Below are 20,474 nucleotides of genomic sequence, written 5' to 3'. Positions count from 1 at the left end.
ACCAGTGTGCAATGTTGACACAATTGTGTTGTAACTGGGTAGTAACATGTGTAGTCGATGTTCCAGAACACTTTAACAATAACTTGCATATATAAAAACATGACGAGAGCCAGTTATTCTCAAACTGTCTATGTTTTCTGCCATTATCAACCATTTAATGAAATTTAAAATGAGTAAACAACCAAAAACCTTACGTAAATTCTGATGGACTTCAACTTTTTACAGAAGAGTAAAAGAAATAAGTACGTCCCAAAATATCTCAAGTGCCTAATTGTACTCGTACACAAGTTTTTTTTTATTATAATACCTAATATTTTTTTCATGATGTGCATTGTTGGTAGGGCACATTGACGGATACCCATTTTATTGAACTTAAAACTTATTATTTTCTAGGCCATTTACAGGAAAACAGTACGGAATTTAGTGGAGGAGCTTAGTGGTATAGTCCCTAGTGCCAAAGTTTCAACTTTCGAGCTCCAAATCGCTGTTTTTTCGTTTTCTCGGCCAAAACAAGACGTCTTCGTCTTTAACTCAAGTACTCGGCACAAGCGATATTAATTCTGATGAGCCTCCTTTGGTTAGAACAATGAAAAAAGGCATCTTGACTTGATAAAAACTTTGGGAAACACTGTAACCAAATATTAAGAGAAACCATCTTAAAAATCTAGTAATTTTGTAACAATTTACCGTAACATGTCGACACGTGTCGACACATTATCGTAACTTTGTGACTAGTTGCGACGAGCATATTTTTCATAACAAACATCAAAAATGTTTTTTCATAGTTCATTATTTATCAATTTTATGAGTAAATCTTGCTAAAATAATTTGTATTAGGATTAAAATATTTGATATTCTATTTAAATGGAAGCTTTTAAGCACTCAATGTGCATAATTTTATATTTTTATTTTATTTAACAAAAGTTTTTCTTTCGCCAGAATTATGAAAACATGATATTACGGTGGCGCGTTGGAAATATCAACATATTCAAAGAAATTACACAGTAAACTTTTTTTCCCAATAAGATTTGAGCATTATAAACCATATTAATTAATGAAAACTAAAACTTTGTTAACTTACCTTGAGTTCATCAACTCAAGGTAAGTAAACCATCATTATGGGATTTCTTGTATTTTGTATTCGTCGTGTCACTCACGCACGAGCCAACGAAATTGATCGAACGAATGAATGATTGAATGATTAGTGCTAACTCTGGTTAAAATATGGTAACAATGTTACGACACGGCGACGTAAATTAGAAACCAAATGTTACTTGTTTATTGTGTCGAGATCTTCCCCATTTTTAGTTGCAGCGACGGCGCTAACACGGAACGTCGACGAGATTATGTTTCGAGATAGATCAGTGTCGACGCTAAGTGTCGAAACGGTTACGTTATGTTCGCAAAAATGGTTATATGGGAACTATAGGTGCATAGGCCCAGAAGTCAGTGTTTTTATAATAAGTTTTTTTCTTAATTATTATTTTTGGCTCTTTAGTGACAAGTATAGTTGTCACCGTCCGCATTAGTGGAAAGTTCTCGTCAATACGAATAATATAAGCCCAAACACAAGGTAGTTTACATATTCAGTCATCGAGTTCCCTCGATATTCTCTGCTCTCCATCATCAAGTCAACTTTAAACCTCTACTCTTGTATAGTGCTAACAGACATACAGCTGAGTGTCAAGTTTTTACCCTATGCACGCCTACAACTTTCGTAAGTTGCCCTCGATTTCTCAGGGTTTCCATCATCAGATCCTCACCTGATGACTATGGGAACATCTGGGAAGTAAACCCTATCAAACAAAAACATAATTTTGCAAATCCCAAACGTCTAAAGAACAGCAAATAGTAAGGCGAACTTTTTCATAACCTAAATTCTTGATCGAAAAACCGTTATAAAAAGAGAACCCCATGGTTTTCGGATGATATGAAATACTTTTTTAAATCCACACATTATACTGAATCCAATGATACATTTGAAGTTTCTGTCGACTCTGGGTTTTTTTTTGTCCATCTCCTTATGATTGTATTCTATACCTAAACATTTATTGCAATAAAAAATAAGGTGCCCAACTTTTGATAAAATATATCTACCTTCATAAAACCCTATCACGGAATAATAAACTTATTTACCTATAATTAATTAAAATGTAAAAAATATTTAAATTGATGAAATAACATTTGGCAATATAACTTTTATCGGAAGCCGTGTGCGATCACGGTCCATGTTTTTATATGCAGCAACGTGTAAGTTTCAGTGAGCTTGGGCGAGAACGGTTCGCTTGTCTTAGCTCTGGCACAAACGCTTTTCAGTTCATACTTTGTGCGTTACTTTACATCCTTTGTATCCTCTTCGCTGACTTGCTTGAGGATGTGCTTGATGATCTGGTCGATGGTGTGCGTGTCGAGCATGCGCGCGATGTTCTTGTCTTCGAGCACGTACAGAAACAAATGCTTCGAGTTCTCGCGCAGACGCTGCACGCGCGTCCATTTGTCGCGGTCAGCGGCCTTCGCACCGCATTGCTCAATCACTTTTTCTAACACCTAAAAATGATAAAATAGTTAATTTGGACTATAAGTGTATTTGGAAAACCATGGTCTTGGTTATTTGTTATTTTTTTTTTAATGATCTTCCCTGTCCTGCTTATCATAATTTACTGAATATGCCAGACGATAGACATGCTTTGTCATTTAGGTACTACAGGTAAGCTGGATAAATTTAGAGCATCTCACGGTTAACTGGAATTACCTTCTTAGTTTTTAAGATATTATATACCTGCATACCTTTATGGGCACACAGAATCTTACTTAACGCTGGTTGACAATAAAAAAGGTACATACCACATCTACACTCTCTTCGGGCCACCCAAACAGATTAAGTGTTTCATTATCAATTAGTTGGGCTAGTAGCTTCCTTAAATTCTCCGTGAGTTCTTCCTCTGACATTAGTGGACTATTTCCTTTCTGAAAATATAATATAATGCTGTTCTCAAAAATATTATGTTGGAAAACACTTCCAAGAGACAATATTAAATGGGTTTTTACCCACATACTACATTATAACATCACTATAAGTGTTTATTACCATTTTCTCCTCTTTATTATTGCTAGAACTACTCTCTTCTTCGTCCTGCATCCCGCCATACAGAACACCGGCTCCACCATAACCTTGCAAAATGCGATCAGACTCCACATCCAACAGATTTAATATAGATTCAATTTCGGACTTCTTCACTCTGTCTAAAATATTTGAATTGCTCCCCTAAAAAAAACATGAGTTTTATGAGAACAAGGTTCCAATTTCAACATTCATTGAAATGGGACGTTACTTGTATGGGGCATGGCATAATGTCTAAATTTTGTCTCTAGTAGGTAATCAAAGCAACAGACAGATAAAATATTCGGAACGGCCGCAGGTCCTCAAATATTTCTGGTTGGTCAGGTGTTACGGTGCTTTCAGTTTAAACGAGCGACAGTATGAAATATCGTTAAATATAGTATGCGAGTGTTACTGACGAGCACTTGTCTGACGTGCGCGAGGTGTCCGCGGAAGACGGCGGGGTGGTGCTTGCGCACGTGGCGGATGAGCTGCAGGCCGCGCACGTAGGCTCGCGCCGACACGCAGTACATGCAGCGCCGCGGCCGGTCCAGCGTGTGCGTCTCCAGGTGCCGCCGCAGGTTCACCACCGAGTGGAACTGCTTGCCGCACACGTCGCAGCTGTGCGCTGTGCATTGTTATACTGTCAGATATCAGTCCTCCTTGCAACCAACCTGGGGCTCGATTTTGATAATTTTATTTGTTACAACATTGTTATTCAATTGTCACATTTATTACATTAGCAGAATCAGGCCCCTGGACCGACTGGACTGATATAAGAGAACAAGTTATGATGAGCGAAGGATGATAGACGTTGAAGTTGTCATGATCATCATAATTAATTATCAATGTCGTATTTGCTATTTAAATTGGCTTTTGCTAAATCATTTCTAAGAAATAAAACATACACAGTCAAATGTTTATAGATGTGTTTCTCAAGTACCACATCTGATCTGATTTCTAGGAATACTTTATTTACACACATATACTAATATTATAAAGCTGAAGACTTTTTGATTGTTTGTTTGTTTGAACGCGCTAATCTCAGGAACTACTGGTCCGATTTGAAAATTTCTTTCAGTGTTAGATAGCCCATTTATCGAGGAAGGCTATAGGCTACTTTTTATCCCAGTACGGGAAGTAGTTCCCACGGGATGCGGATGAAACCGCTGGCAGAAGCTAGTTATGTAACATGGACCTTGGAAAACACTTACGCTTATCGTCCATGTGGACTTTCAAATGGTTTTGCCAGCTGGCCTCATTGATGAATTCTTTTGATACTAATGGACAACTTTCAACTGGACAGAATAATTTTTCTAGCCCCATATGCTCTCTGAGGTGAATCAGCAACCTGAAAGTGATCATAATTAAGCATGTAGTTCCTAATGTAAGTGATTGTTCGATTTTACAGGTAGCAGGCAAGTACTTGTTAAGTCAAGCGCTGGTTTGTCTCACAAAGCAAGGTTTTCATCAAATCCACTCTATCCGAGTCCGAGGGCGAGAATTGTATATTTGTACCATAGTACGACACAATCCACTTGAGTTGCGAATTGCAGATGGGGTTGCATACTATCAATACATACTGGGCCCTGGTGGTGAAGGTATTGCCACACTTGAGGCACATGTTGCCGCTGTGTTTCTCGAGATGGCGCGCGAGCTGCACGCGCTGGATGTACGAGTTGCCGCACAGCGAGCACTTGTACGGCTTGTCTTCGACGTGGGTGAGCACGTGGCGGCGCATCACCTCGATCGTATATGTACTGTAGCCGCACTGTAACATGCATTGGATGTATTATAAGAAACTCCTTTAACGTGTTATGGTCTCAAAAAGCTTTATATTATTCGCAAAAAAAAAAACTAAAAGAAACAGGTGAGCTATACTCTGTGTAAATGTGTACAACATGCACATTGACTTTCTACAACTTGAACTCGCATACAAAGGCAAAGTGGGTGTACATTTGCACATACATAAGTAATTTAATTATAAATAACTCTTTTAACATGAAAAAATACATAATTATGTACAGGTACACAACGGATATAGATTTAATCTTACCTTTTAGTATCCTAATGTCATGGTAGCACAAAGAAATTAAATTTATTTAGTATAAATACTATTCTATTAAGAATTATCAGGATTTAAGAACATATATTATAAAAGCTGTCTTATAATTTCTAAACGACTGTTGAAGAGTTAATGTAACAAAATTAATTTATCTTGTTTAGCAGATTGTATATAATGTAAAAAGAACATTACCACATCACATGCATACTTCTTCTCGCCGTGTATCTCAAGATGCTTGGTCATTGCTGCTCGTGAGCTTGTCCACTTGCTGCAGTGATGACATTGGTATTGATCAGGGGTTTCTGTTGCAAAGAAATGGCTTTTTATTGAATATTGAAATATTTACTAGGCAAATAAACAAAATTGTCTCATATAATTTCAATCAGATGACAATCATCAATCAAACTGACTGAAACTGACAAAGCCAGGATTAACTACACCCATAGCACAACCTAAAGCAATAAAATACAACAAAAATTTATCTTCATTTCATATTGTTTGCAAGCATTTTCATAAACAAATTGATATGATTTCACCATTTACCTGAATGATGTTTGTGCCAATGATTAACCAATTTCGAAAAATTCTTTGTAGAATATAAACACTGCTTGCAGGTGAAAGCATTGGGAATTATATGTTGCATTCGTATATGGGCCATTAAATTGTCTTTTCTTGAAAATTTTGACTCACATATCTGTGAAAAAATGGTTCATGTATGATAATGTAAACACAACATTTTGTTCAACAAACGTCAAGGATAACTTACTTCACACATAAAAGAGGCACCTCCGTGTCCATCGCATCCACTCTGTGCCATATGTCGAAACACATGTGAGCGTCTCACAAACTGACGCTTGCAGTGTGGACATTCATAAATGTCTCTATCGTGAACCTTCTTGATGTGCTCTATCAGAACTCTCTTAGTGGGACACTTGACATCACATTGATCACAAGCCACACTGTTAGGTAACTTGGAGTGCTCCAGCAAACAATGCTTTTTGAAACTTTTTTGGAATCTAAACTTCTTGCGACATTCATTACAACTGAACTCTGCCTGCAACAATTGAATGTAAAATTAAAGTTATGCTTCAATTCTGTGCCAAATACACTATATGAGATTACCACAAACTTTTAGGTGTTATTATCAGTTCCTAATATTAGTTTATTTCGTAATTATTATGGCTCAACTAAGAATTATCATATCAAATTGGTTGACAGTAATTGAAAAAAAAAAACAAAACATGAACATGCAACGTTTTTAGTACTGAAAACTTCAGAAAAGCCGTGATGTACGAAATATGACACATAGTGGTCATATTTTGTAGTATTTGTATTATTACATTTTGAATCCTTTACTTATTTTTTTTATCAAGAAGTCAGTTTTTAAGATGTAAGGGAACAACATTGAGATTTGTATAACTGAATGTATAAAGTTACAAGGTAATAAATAAACATTAGTGTACTTTGTTTACCTTCCTGACACCACCATCAGATAATATGGGAACCACAGCTTTACAATTTTTGTGATGTTTCAACAGTTCCTGACCAGTTAGGAATTTTTTATTGCAAATATTACAGATATATTCAATATCTGTTTCAGAAGATGACTCTTTTTCTTTCTTCTTTATCACTACTGAAGCATTTTTCTGATGTTTAGGAGATGTCTTTTTCCTTTTCGTTTTGGACCCAGGCGGTCGCCCTAACTTCCGTTTAGGTGGCATCCTTTTGTATGTTTTATTTAATAAATAACTCTCACACTCTCATTGTTTACTTATTTTCCTACCCAAATGAAGTGCAATATGTTCACATAAAAAGAGTTTGATATTCTTTTCACTCAGGCGCTCGGAACAATTTCTATCATCGCCACGTATTGGTTAACACAGATAATAAATATCCATATGTGGTCGAGTCATTGACATATAACTATAGGTCGAGTCTCATGTCACATGTCACAGACGAACATAGACATAATATAGTAAACAGGACTGCGTACCTTTAACTAAAAAACGAGCCGAGTGAAACAGTTAGTACGGAGGCCGTCTCAGTAGCAGGGTAACTATGAGATTAAGCTATGTGAGACTTATCCGAGTTTGCTAAGATTATGAAACACAGATTGGTATTGAAGTTTTAACTTACGCAGTTTGTGACCTTAAAATACTAATATAGCCTTTTAATAATTAGTGGGAATTAGCAGTAATAAAAACAGGAAGATTCGAAGTGCAGACTGTTTTTTTTGTATTTTTGCTTCACATATAGACTGCTGAGCCGTTTATGTCACCTTTCTTCATTTTTTGGGAAGCTATAACAATAGTACAACAGTTTTAAAATCCATCACCCATATTTTGACTCATTACAAGAATTCATGGGCACCCTAGTTGTTTGATTTCCGAAAATGTTATTATTAGCTTACCCGTGGAACGATATATTACAACCACCATAGGATTCACTTTCACAAGTATAAAAGCAACACTTTTTCACCATTTTAATAGTTTAAATTGATTTAATACAAAAAAATATAAACAACATTATAAATGCTGATTACGCGCCAAGAATGTTCAGGGTTACCGTTAGAAAATAAAAAAAAGCTAAATAAAAATTTATGTTGTTTATGTTTTAAGAATTAATACGACTAAATTAATGCGATTGTTATTAATTTGTTGACTTACAATTATTAAAATAAGATAAAAATATAAGTGATTCAATTGTTTTTTTGGGAAAATCAAACTGTTGATCACAACATTTTTTTATGCTGGCAAGGTGTTAGAAAGAGACAAACGGCCTCCGTTCTAACTATCCCTCTCGGCTCGGATTTGCCTCTGTATATTATGCAACCAATTTAGTACCTTATTGCGTTGGAATAGAGTTCATTTTCGTAAATATATATTTTGAGAGAGCGCAATCTTGTTTTAGTATATTACATCTATGCAGACGAATATCATAAATTGTTCTTTTTATTTAATTTCGCACCGTTTACTTCTTAGATTATAATTCTAAGGTTTACTTATAGTTATTTATTTATATTCATTCCACTTTTGCAAATAATAACTTTTATACATCATAGATTTGGTGCACAATTCTGTCATCATAGATAATAAAATTATGCTTAGTAAAAAATGGAAATCGTTTATTGGTAATAAATGCATGTTACAGATAAGGTGCTTTATTGTACATTTTTGAGTATAACTCATTAAATTCATAAGTATATAAGTGGGTGACAAAATGCGCAGTCTTATCGCTAAGAGACCTTACGTCTCGGCTACGACTTTTCATAATGTTATTTTACTCGTGGGCGCGAATCGGCACGATCTTGCCGCAGTGAGCGGTGGCTGGATGGATTGAGACTAGAAGAAAAGGATTATACATTATACCGTTAGGCGGTTAGGCGTAGGCACTTGCAATGAGGGATTTTCTTTTTCATTCTTTTGCTAGCTGATGCCTAGATGGCGCTGATCTTGGTACGTGAACACAAGGAACGGAGCCTCATATCTTATTAACGATACGATGTATCAACGTCTTAATTTTCAAGCATAAAGCGTCGAAATAAGAAAACCTCCCATTCGCGTACCTTATAATAATTACAGGACATCAGGATTATATCTTTTGGTTAATTTTGTTAGTTTGGACTCGGTGTTTCACAGGAACTACCCAACTACCCCCAAAAATCTTGTGCTTTGGGTTTTGTACGGTGTGTACCGTAACACGTAACGCTCCGATTGGTGAAGATTACAGTCGTTAATTCCTGGACATGGAATTCAAACCTTTTGTATAACCATTCCACGAATGTTGAGGAGATCGTGGAATATTTGCGCGTTAAAACCAGCTGGACCTTGAGGGTGGAGAGGTTGGAACCGCGTCACAACACAAATTTTAACTCTTTCGTGGTGCTTGTTCCGACACAAGGTCTCTAGAACTAGAAGGTCCTCAGGGAACTTTTCTGGCCGAAAGGTGGTGTGTAACCGCCGGATTCGTGGTCACGTGACACCAGTCAGCGATACACGACGCCAACACACATCGTGTGCATTAGTTTTAAGAATATTTGTTATGTATTTATAATATGTTTAAGTTTTTTATAGATGTATAGTATTGTATATATGGATAATTGTATGTATTGGTTTGTAAGTATTTTTATGTATGAAATATGTGTATTTGTATTTTTATGGGCCCTAGTTGCCTGAAATAAAGAAATAAAATAATAAATAAGGTTATATAACAAAGTATTTTTCCGCATTATGATTGAATTAACTAAGCATCGCTCTTTTGTTAATCTTAATAAAATAAAACCGGCCAAGTGCGAGTCGGACTCGTGCACGAAGGGTTCCGTAAATTACAGTTAAATCAACCTATCTCAAAAACTATAAGAGATACTTTGATCAAACCAAAAATCGTTGAAAGAGTTAATTAGCATGCATCACCTCTATTTTTTTTAGAATTTTATACCCCGTAGTTATAAAAATAGAGGGGGGGGGACATACTTTTTACGACTTTGAGAGCTGATATCTCAAAAACCGTTCACTTTAAGAAAAATGTTTTTTAGAAAACTTTATATCATTTTAAAAGACCTTTCCATTGATACCCCACACGGGTATGTACATCGAAAAAAAAAATTTCATCCCTCAGTTACATGTATGGGGGGCCCCACCCCCAATTCTTTTTTTTACTATTTAGTGTCATATTTTTGTAGCGGTTCATACAACACATATTCCCATCAAATTTCATCACTGTAGTACTTATAGTTTCCGAGTAAATCGGCTGTGACAGACGGACAGACGGACAGACGGACATGACGAAACTATAAGGGTTCCGTTTTTGCCATTTTGGCTACGGAACCCTAAAAATAGGTATTTTTAATGGTAATTAATTTATTAGCTATTTACACCTAAACAATATATGATTTTTTGTGTAGTATCTATCAGTACTGACTGAGATCGATCTAGTACATATTACTTACCTGTTATTGTATGTTCGCGATCGTAACAACAGTTTATTTATCTGTTCTGTTGCTATGGTAACCTGTGTGTACAAACAAAATAATCATAATCATCATGACAACGTGCTCGACGCAGAAAATGTGATGCAATGTATTTTATAGTGCCAGTTTCGAATAATTATTGATTTGATTTGCAGTATTAAAATAAAACTTGATACGGCATAACGAAGACATTTGATAGTATGAGATATGGAAAAAGAACTTGATCCAAATGTTATAAAATCAACTCAGTTATCGTTAGGCAAGTATGTTAAACGTCCACCGTTGAGTGAAAAGTTACTGAAGAAGCCACCTTTCAGATTTTTGCACGACATTATTACGACGGTAAGTTTGTAATATCTACCTACCAGGAACGTATCTTTATCTCACTGGAGACTATTAGCATTTCAAAGCTAAAGAGGGACCGCCTGTCTCGCTGGTATTCACTATAACCACCTAGCTACACCCATGTTTGCAATTTGAAAAGTTATTTGGCAGCTGAACGTATACACAGAAATAAAACATTTTTGTATTTTTTTTTTTGTTGTATTTTGTCGTAGGGCCTTTCCATGTGTCTAGTTGCTCTGTAGTTTATTTGACCTAATTAAGCACTTTGTCTTGTCCTTTATTGTGTCGATCGTTTAGCAAACGTGGCAGCGCCATCTTGTGACAGTAATAATCTATAACAATTGCGGTTGACAAACTAGTACTTACATGGCTCTTTCGTTCTACACAATAAAGATTACTTCACTTTACTTTAAAGGCCAAAAATAATTATGGAACTAATACATTATTCCAAACTTCTTGAAAAAAAGGTTCAGTCCATATTACCTTCCATGTCCTTCTTGAGTGAAAGGGTAACAAACATAGGAACCTACCTAGGTATTATATGTCTCAACATCCATCCTCACACATAGGGCTGCCATCCGTCCGGGTTTCCCCGGATTTGTCCTCGTTTGGAGGCCGTCCGGGCGGGGTTTCAAGAAGTGTCAGGAGAAAACCCTTTTCATGTAAGGAAGCACCTCATTGAATTTAAGTATTTGTTAATAGTAAATGGATTAAAAATTAGGTATTACTTTGTTTAAAAAAATCGTACTTGCTCGATTGTGCGATTTACGCCAAATGTCCGGGTTTTTTTAATATTTGTCCGGGTTTGGCGAAATTCGAGATGGCAGCCCTACTCACACACAACCTGTGTCTCTTTGAAAGATTAGATTATCCGTCCCCAGCAATTCGTTTAATTAAATTTCGCAATACGTTTCGAGGGAACTACTTCCTGCACCTGGATTAAAAGTCTAGGTATCTATGTCCTTTAATTCTCAGGCTATAATAAACTATCAGTGTAGGAACCCAGTTCAGTAATTTTGACGTGAAAGTTCGACAGACAGACAAATCTACTTTCGCTTAGCTAGTAATACCTGTGTGGATACTAAGGTTGAAAAGTTTTAAATTCCAGGTTTTAAAGACAACGGGATTTTTTGAAAATTTGTTTGAAGAAAATGAATTGAATTCTGAAAATGTAAAAGATCGGGAAAGTAAAATATCATTTCTCAGCAAAGTTATATTTGTTTTGAGTAAGTTATTTCAATTTTCTTTCCATAAGTAGTTACCAAAAAATATTGTTTTGGCAAATAATTTACCTGTCTTGGAAAAAGTTTTCTCTAAACTATGTACCTAGCTACTATCTTTTATTTACCGAAGTACCAGTTTTTAACTAAACTGATCTTACTACGTGTACCTACAGGCAGGACGTTTAGTAGGTAAGCAACTAATTCTTTAAGCCTTCCTCGCAGGTACGACCACAGGCAAATCATTATCTGCAAAGCCATCAAAAATAGTTGCAGGACAAGAGCCAGAAAAAACAAATGAACTACTCCAGTGTTTGGCTCAAGCTCTGGATAAACAATTAACATCAGGGGATGCTGTAAAAAAATATAAAGAAAGTACAAAACCTAATCAAATATCAGAACCTAAGAGCAAAGAGTCGAATAAATCAACAAAAAAAGCCATCGATGCTAGAAAGTTAACGTCACGAAGTACCGAAAAATTGGGGAGTCAAAAAAATGATGTTACACGATCAACAAACAAGCAAGATAAAGAAAAAGCTAATGATGTTAAATCGAAAAGAAAAGAAAATGCATCTGTTAAAACTGAACCTCAGATCACCAAAAAACCTCAACAACCAAAAACTATCAACACAAAAACCGGGAAAGATAAAGAAAAGAAAGAATTACCGAAAGAGGATAACACGAAATCACAAAAGAAAATCATTTCGTCGAATTCTACTGAAAAATATGAGGAGCTTGATCCAGAACAAAAATCTCAAGTCCTGGACTCCAATACAGCTATAGAAGACAACCGAGAAGATAAAAATAATGTGGAAAATGAAATTGTATCTCCTAGAATAGAGCAGAGTGACGAAGGAAAATTAAATAGCTCTTACACAATAGCTGAAAACGATTTAAATTCATCGTCATCTTCAAATGATTTAAATGAAATCGATAAAAATAATAAAGATCAATTGAACTCGCTTTTAATAAATGCTAGCGATGAAAAAATATTGACTGATAATAATGATGAACAAAATCAAACTAACCAGTCTAACGAAAATATGAAAACATTTGATTCCGCTGCAAATAATCAAGACAACTTACAAATGCACACCCAAGTTTTTCGTAATGATTCCGCAAACGAAAAAACAGATATTGAAAAAGATATTGTGAAAGTTCCGATTACCACTACCAGTAATTCTCATAGTCTCCGACCTCCAAGTGTCAGACCATCATCTTCAAGACCCGGAGCTCCGCGGATGAGGGAAAAACTGGACAACGTCATAAAAGATTCAGATAATTTACTTTTGGGGAAAGTTAACATCATTATAGAAAATACCCAGAATGAAGAGGTTCGTGGGTTCTTTCACTAATTTTATTGTTATTTGTGGTTCATTTATGTTGCATTTTAATAATATTAATACCTATTTCATCGCAGGAGGAGGAAACGAGTCTATTAATATTAGACCAACAAGAGGCTTTCTCAGCTCCACAAGATCAGCAAGATTTGCACCTATCATCAAACGAACATGGGCATTTAGTTCAACAAATTTTAGATTCTCAGAAGGAACTGTCACAAATGACCGGAAAAACAGAAATCGTATGTCTTATTTTCGTAGTAGGTAAAATACAATTGTAAAGGGCATTGCAAAGGGCACACCCGAGACTTGTTGTTTTGTTCACTCTTAGCGGGCTCGCCGGTTGGCTTGAATATAACGGAAAGACGTTTTTGCTAAGTACCTTGACGCGCCTGCAGAACAACTTGACCAAACGGTACGATCGTAACACGACTCACTTTTCTATAGGTACTAATATTATAAAGAGGAAAACTTTGTTTGTAATGGATAAAAGCTTATTAGGCATTATGACAGGGTTAAAAAATAGTGATTTTAATTAGTCCGCATTTTAGATTGGACGAAAGTACTAGACACATATTTTTCACTTTAACAAAAAAAATATATTTAAAAGACATAACGCAACAAAGATTGAGAGGCTAGTGACGTCACGTCTGTGCTAAAATTGTACTCAGACGTGACGTAACTCAAAATTTAATCGTGTTATCTTCGTTGTTACTTATTTCATCATCCTCCGAGCCTTTTTCCCAATCATGTTGGGGTCGGCTTCCAGTCTAACCGGATTCAGCTGAGTACCAGTGCTTTACAAGAAGCGACTGCCCTGCCTGACCTCCTCAACCCAGTTACCCGGGCAACCCGATACCCCTTGGTTAGACTGGTGTCAGACTTACTGGCTTCTGACTACCCGTAACGACTGCCAAGGTTGTTCAATGACAGCCGGGACCTACAGTTTAACGTGCCATCCGAAACACAGTCAGTGGTGTCTAAGATATACTTAGAAAGTACATACAAACTTAGAAAAGTTGCATTGGTACTTGCCTGACCTGGGATCGAACCCGCGCCCTCGTACTTGAGAGGTTGGTTCTTTACCCACTAGGCCACCACGACTTTTTTACTTATTTGTGAGAGAAAATTAAAAATACGTGTACATTGTTTTAGGGTTATCCAAAAGACGGACTAATTACTTTTTTACAGTCAGCACGCCTATTCTTTTGCCATTAAAAAACTATATTATCTGCGAGTACTTAGGTACTTACATTACAATATTTTCATGGTACGGACAGTAGTTCGCACGGAATGCGGGTGAAGCCGCGGGAAAATGGCTAGTCACTTATAAACCTCTTACTGGCGCAATCGCCAATCACCAGCAGCCCACCCAGAGTATTTAGGCGTATAAACCTTAATTACAAACATGAATCATTTGTATTACTAAAACCGCATGTAAATCCATGCGCTAGTTTTTGATTTTAAGGGTAGTGCCTAAGCAAGAACCTTGGTGCACTTTTTTTCCCAAAAAACCAAATGTGACCTTAATTACAAACATGAATCATTTGTATTACTAAAACCGCATGTAAATCCATGCGCTAGTTTTTGATTTTAAGGGTAGTGCCTAAGCAAGAACCTTGGTGCACTTTTTTTCCCAAAAAACCAAATGTGCAACCAGAAAATATTTCATTTGTATTTTTTTCCTTTCAATGTTTCTTTACTGGGTGTCTTTCGTTGATTTGAAAAATACACACCTGTAGGTATTCCTTAATTTTTGCGCAGGAATGGCAGTTTGGGGCTCAAAAAGCTAGAGAAGCAGTAAATCAAGAAATCGAGCAACTTCGGTTTAATATTCAAGCTCTGTCTCGTGTTGCTAATCCTTTGGGGAAGCTGCTGGACCATGTCCAAGAAGATGTGGAAGTCATGCGTCAAGAACTTCATCAATGGTCCAAAATTTATGAAGATGTCACCAAAGAAATGCTAAAACAAAAAACGTTAGTACACCTATTATACAATGTTATAATTTAGTTCTTACCAGGCCCGCCGTAAGCGGGCGTGCAGCGCGTGCACAGCACGCGGGCAGCACGTCCTAGGGGGCGGCAAATCTAGCGAGTTATCACGTAATATTTAAAAAATACAATATCTTTTTACTAATGATTTGATTTCAATATTTCCGAACTCAGCAATAGCGCTAAGAATATTACTTAGACTGCCGGTTTCAGTTAGGTACATCTGTTGAAAGGACATTTTCAAAATTAAAGATTCTTAAAAACGATTTAAGATCAACCAGTGGCGTAGCGTGGGGCAAATGCTATTTAGGGGGCGGCAAAATTAAACCAATAAAATTTCAGAAAAAGCCGCCCTAGCTTTGGTCGTCTCCTATCAATTTTGACTGTTTCACCCTTTGCATCCCCAAAAAAATTCGCGCTCGCTGCGCTCGCGGCTCCATGTCAGATGTCGCATTTTGTCTTTGTTTAATTGTTGAGGCATTCAATTCCGAAAAAACATTTTTCGCGCACGTCCATTATGGCTTTTTATGATAATATGTTTACTTCATGAAAACACTAAGGAAAAAATCGCGCTCGCTTCGCTCGCGGCTTTTGCACTTCACTTCTGTGCATATCTTACTTTTTGACTTTGCTTTGTTAATTTACAGTGATTTTTATTTGTTTTGTGTCCTTAGACTAAAAAATTTTCGCGCTCGCTCCGCTCGCGCTTCCTTACATATGACATGTGCCTTATAAGTTTTCAACGGGAAACCCACCAAATAACATATTTTACTGACTTTAAACATTGTTATAGATATTTAAGTGCGTTAGTTTAAGTTAATCACAATCTTTCAATACATAGGGGCCACTTGGGTAATGATTGCACTGCATTGATGCCCTAAGCAATTGCTTAGTTTGCTTATGGGCTAACCCAGGACTGCTTAGGTTACTCTGAACATTTCAAGTAAATAAAAAGTTATGTGTAATGTATGTTATGTATTGCAATAGTTATTTATCCAAAAGTAGGTGGGTTTTCTGCAATCAGAGCGGTGCACGTACATATTTTTTTCTGTTGGACAAGTAAGATGGATATGAATTGGCGGGGGGGGGGACCCCCTGGATCCGCTCCCCCCCCCTTATATATTTTTTGTCAAAACGTATGTAGTCGTAGGGTGGCATAATCAGTTTTGCACGCGGGCGAACAAACAGCTTGCGGCGGGCCTGGTTCTTACCAACCAATTACTGCCAGTCTCATCTAATACAAGAACTCGAAAGCCATGTCGTGCATTGCTCTTCAAAAGCTCAATCTTTCATATGACGTAGATTTCATCACTGTTGAGCAATGTTAAAAAATGGGTACAAAATTGATGCATGGTCCTTTCTTCAGAAGTAATTAGTAACTCAATTGTATTATGCCATTACAAATTATTGATTACAGTCTCTACATAAATTAAGTATAGGCAAAATAAGTAAATAAATCGGTATTTATTTATTTATGTGATAGTTAACTATCACGTATATATAGGGCTGCCATCCGTCCGGGTTTCCCCGGATTTGTCCTCGTTTGGAGGCCGTCCGGGGGCCGTCCGGGCGGGGTTTCAAGAAGTGTCCGGGGAAAACCCGGACACTTTTCATGAAAGAAGCACCTCATTTAATTTAAGTATATGTTAATAGTAAACGGATTACAAATTAGGTATTATATTGTTTTAAAAAAATCGTACTCGTTCGGGGAAAAAATGGGATTTATGCCAAATGTCCGGGTTTTTTTTTATGTTTGTCCGGGTTTGACGAAATTCGAGATGGCAGCCCTGCGTATATAGCAACTACCACGTGTTGGAGCTTATCTCATTTGTGTTGGCTAGATCTTTATGTCGAAATATGTTTTGATATCCATATTAAACATGACAATGAAGATAAAGTGCAGTTTAGGAAACTCGTAACAACTGCTTAGCTACCTTGTCTTTGAGCATATTTATAAGGAATTTCCATCATTCTGATGGTATGGCTGACGACTGCCATAGTGTATCTTCTTGTAGCGTCATTTATCGATAAATTTGTGTGTGTGTTAAGTGGTAAATCGTCATTTTCTTCAGGTGATTAATCGGCATTCTGTATATGCTGTCGTATATTTTGAGCATCCAGACACAGGTTAGTGTAAGGGCAAGATAAACGAAAATAAACCTATTACAAAAAAAACTTTTTTACAAAAAAATTAAACCGACTTCCCAAAACACTAAAAAGCAAAAAAAAAAACTATTTTTAGGTGCATCGGCCTACAAGTCGGTGTCTAATGGATGTTACTAAGTTAATTTTGCCACCGACTTCTAGGCCGATGCACCTAAAAATAGTTTTTTTTTTGCTTTTTATGGCCTTACTACAAAAACTTTAAACCCTGTTTTACACTTGTCTAATAAAATTTTGGCTGCAAAATGAACCATATGTCAACGTCATAATTTGACATTTTTTTAGACAAGGCATAAACTGACGTTTAAAAGTTTTTGTGGTAAGACGGTTAGTGTTTTGGGAAGTCGGTTTAATTTTTTTGTAAAAAAGTTTTTTATTTAAAGCTTTTCAGTGATACGAATAGTTGTCACTATCCATACAAGTGAGAAGTTCTCATCAATACAAAGAATATAAGTCCAAATACGAGGTATTTTACATATTCAGTTGTCGAGTTCCCTCGACTTACTTTCTCTGGTCTCCATCATCAGGTCAGCTCCAAACCTTCACTGTTGCAAAGGTCTTGTCAATACAAATAATTTAAGCCCAAACACGAGGTAGTTTACATATTCAGTTGTCGAGTTCCCTCGACCCTCTCTGGTTTCCATCATCAGATCAGCTCCAAATCTTCACAGTTGAATAGTGCTTTTAGGCGTACACCTGAGTGTCAAGTTTTTACCCTATGTATGCCTACAACTTTCGAAGGTTGCCCTCGATTTCTCAGGGTTTCCATCATCAGATCCTGACCTGATGACTATGGGACCAACTGGCAGCTATTCCGAGTCGAACAAAAAAAGAATCACGTAAATCGGTCTATAAACCTGGGAGTAATCGATGTACATACATAGAAAAAAAAAAAAACATACCGGCCGAATTGATAACCTCCTCCTTTTTGGGAAGTCGGTTAAAAATCCCCTACAAAATACAGACCATGTGAATGTAGATTGTGGTTTATAAGTATGTGGAGACTTAAAATATTTTATAATAAAACAACAAATATTTGTCTGTTTTCTTCATAATGTAGAATATTTCTATATTGCTTTAAGTTTAGAAATTATCTTCCTTAATTTAACTCTAAATTGTACCTAGTTACTAACGATCTTTAAATCTCTTTCAGCCTCAATGAAGATTCGCTGACACCTTTTCATACTAAATTAAAACAAATAGACAGGGATATAGAAGAAAAGCATGATAAAATAAATGATCTCAAGATATTGATACATAAAAATACTTTTAGAATTGAAAAGTTATTGATGAGTGGGTCTGTGCAATAAAATTATGTTTGTAGATTAAAATTTTAAAATAAACTTAATCCAGTACTTACTCTAAATTAATTTTATTTAAAGTACCTAATTATAAATAACATTACCCTATTATGTAAATATCTAAAAGAGGAAACCATAGACAACAACCATTGTATTATCTAGGTCATGCTAAAAAATATAGTTTAGAAAGTGTTACACTATATAATCAAAATAATAATGTCCATCAGGATTGAGGAGCCACTTTTTGTATCATAATGAAATTTTGTACTTATTTAGTAGTAAGTTAAAAAGTATTGTAGGCTCAATCTTGGAATTTGTAGTATAATAGTTCAAAAGTTATATGAACACAAAGGTGGCTCCTCAATCTAAATATTTGGACTGAGGAGCCACGTTGGAACACAGAAAGTATACGATGTACATTCTTGAAAATTTTGTATGATTTAGTAGTAATTGAGCGCAATGAGTACTAAAAATTTAATTCCACTACCTTTAATATTTAAGAAGATACAATACTTTTAATGTGGCACCTTAACCCATACAATGAAAGTGTGAATTCCCATGAATCGTAAGTGGCAAATTCAAATTACACCCCATAAACATTTAGTAGTAAGTGTGCCTGAATTTGTAGTACATAAACAAAGTAGCAAACCTGAGTGAATTTTGTAAAAAAACGTATTTTAAGTGGCTCCTCAATCCTGACGTTTCTGAAATGAGAAAATGCTTGAGCTACCTGAAATCGGAATGGAATAAAAAAAATAAAGACACTAACATTTAGTATAAATTTCTACTAAATATACATGCACAAATGAAAATTGTATGTATTCAATATCTGATAAAAAATCATCTTTTCCATATTCCTTAGGACGTCGCCATTAAGGGTGACCATGTAATATGAAGAACATCAGGATAAGGATCACGGCGGCAAAGCTCTCAGCTTTGCCGCCGTGCTCTCGCTGTGGCGACATATTGGGCTGACATAGTGTAGTCTCAATATATGACATGTCATATATTCGAGATCTTATTCTCATTTAGTACAGCTGTCAATTTTACTAAATGTGCATGATTTTTCTAAAATGTTTTGATGTAACAAAAATGTTCATCAATCAGTTATTAAAACTGCAGTATCAGTTTCCTGAACATCACTTGGAAAACTTGCTATTCAAAACACCGACAAAATTTCTACTAGAAATTAAGAACAAGGTTTTAACAACTTACTTAGCAATTCTCCAAAATTAAAATTAAGAATAGATACACATGCTTGGCAAAACCTTTTGATGCTAGTAATATTTTGACGACCTCGATGGCGCAATGGTCATCATGCCGGACCGCCGAACCTGAGGTCCCCGGTTCGATTCCCAGTTCGGTCGACATTTGTGTGATAAGCATGCTTGTTGGCCGTGGTCTGGGTGTTATGATATGTATTTATAAATATGTATATATGTAGCTATATGTAGTTTATCAGTTGTGGAAACTCTTTACCAAAATAAATAAAATATGGCCTAACACAAGGTAGCTGCTATCAACCGTTAAGGAGTTCCCTTAACGCACTTTGTCTTCATTGTCAGGTCTGATATGGTACTCATAACATATTTCGGTGTAAAGATCTCGTTAATACGAAGCCAATGATCCCAAACATTTGGCAGTTGCTATATACCGATACGGAGTTCCCTTGATTTTCTGTCGCCTCCATCATCAAGTAAGATCCAAACCTTCATAGTCATATCACGAATAACCTGTTAGCTATGGGACAAAACTGCGAGTAGAAAGAAAAAAAAATCATTTCGGTCCAGGCGTCTTCGAGGTAGCGAGTAACAAAGAAAATAACAAGTGACTTGAGAACCAGCTCCTTTTTTTTGAAGTCGGTTACAACAACGCAGCAAATATGTTTCATATGTAATGCTGTCATTATTAAAAAAAAATGCGAAGTATCGAATTTACGGACAATGAAAATCAAATCCATTGCCACTACGAAATACTAGG

General features: G+C 36.1%; 2 protein-coding genes across 3 annotated transcripts; one reads left to right on the top strand and one right to left on the bottom strand.

Annotated features, from left to right (window-relative positions):
* Window positions 1-1,477: 1,477 nt before the first annotated feature.
* On the bottom strand, window positions 1,478-7,185 carry LOC124640165 (gastrula zinc finger protein XlCGF57.1). The gene is made up of 10 exons (XM_047177835.1): window positions 6,638-7,185; window positions 5,932-6,219; window positions 5,709-5,859; window positions 5,358-5,467; window positions 4,684-4,871; window positions 4,315-4,451; window positions 3,520-3,728; window positions 3,089-3,265; window positions 2,845-2,967; window positions 1,478-2,547 (listed from the first exon to the last, which is right to left on the bottom strand). Exons 1-10 carry the CDS (start codon window positions 6,884-6,886, stop codon window positions 2,332-2,334), a joined length of 1,848 nt encoding a protein of 615 aa, XP_047033791.1. The 5' UTR covers window positions 6,887-7,185; the 3' UTR covers window positions 1,478-2,331.
* A 2,812-nt stretch (window positions 7,186-9,997) lies between these two features.
* On the top strand, window positions 9,998-18,552 carry LOC124639950 (TRAF3-interacting protein 1). Of its 2 annotated transcripts, XM_047177475.1 has the most exons (6): window positions 9,998-10,476; window positions 11,588-11,705; window positions 11,925-13,033; window positions 13,120-13,281; window positions 14,804-15,015; window positions 18,347-18,552. In XM_047177475.1, the coding sequence occupies exons 1-6, from the start codon at window positions 10,342-10,344 to the stop codon at window positions 18,501-18,503; spliced, it is 1,893 nt and encodes a 630-aa protein (XP_047033431.1). In that variant the 5' UTR covers window positions 9,998-10,341; the 3' UTR covers window positions 18,504-18,552. The 2 variants fall into 2 exon arrangements, 1 of the variants encoding a protein (XP_047033431.1); XR_006985513.1 differs by lacking the exons at window positions 9,998-10,476; window positions 11,588-11,705; window positions 11,925-13,033; window positions 13,120-13,281; window positions 14,804-15,015 and adding an exon at window positions 16,776-17,157.
* Window positions 18,553-20,474: the final 1,922 nt, after the last annotated feature.

This window comes from Helicoverpa zea, chromosome 20 (genome assembly GCF_022581195.2).
Source record: "Helicoverpa zea isolate HzStark_Cry1AcR chromosome 20, ilHelZeax1.1, whole genome shotgun sequence".
In the NCBI taxonomy this organism is placed as follows: Eukaryota; Metazoa; Arthropoda; class Insecta; order Lepidoptera; family Noctuidae; genus Helicoverpa; species Helicoverpa zea.
This window is presented reverse-complemented; position numbering and strand designations above follow the sequence as displayed.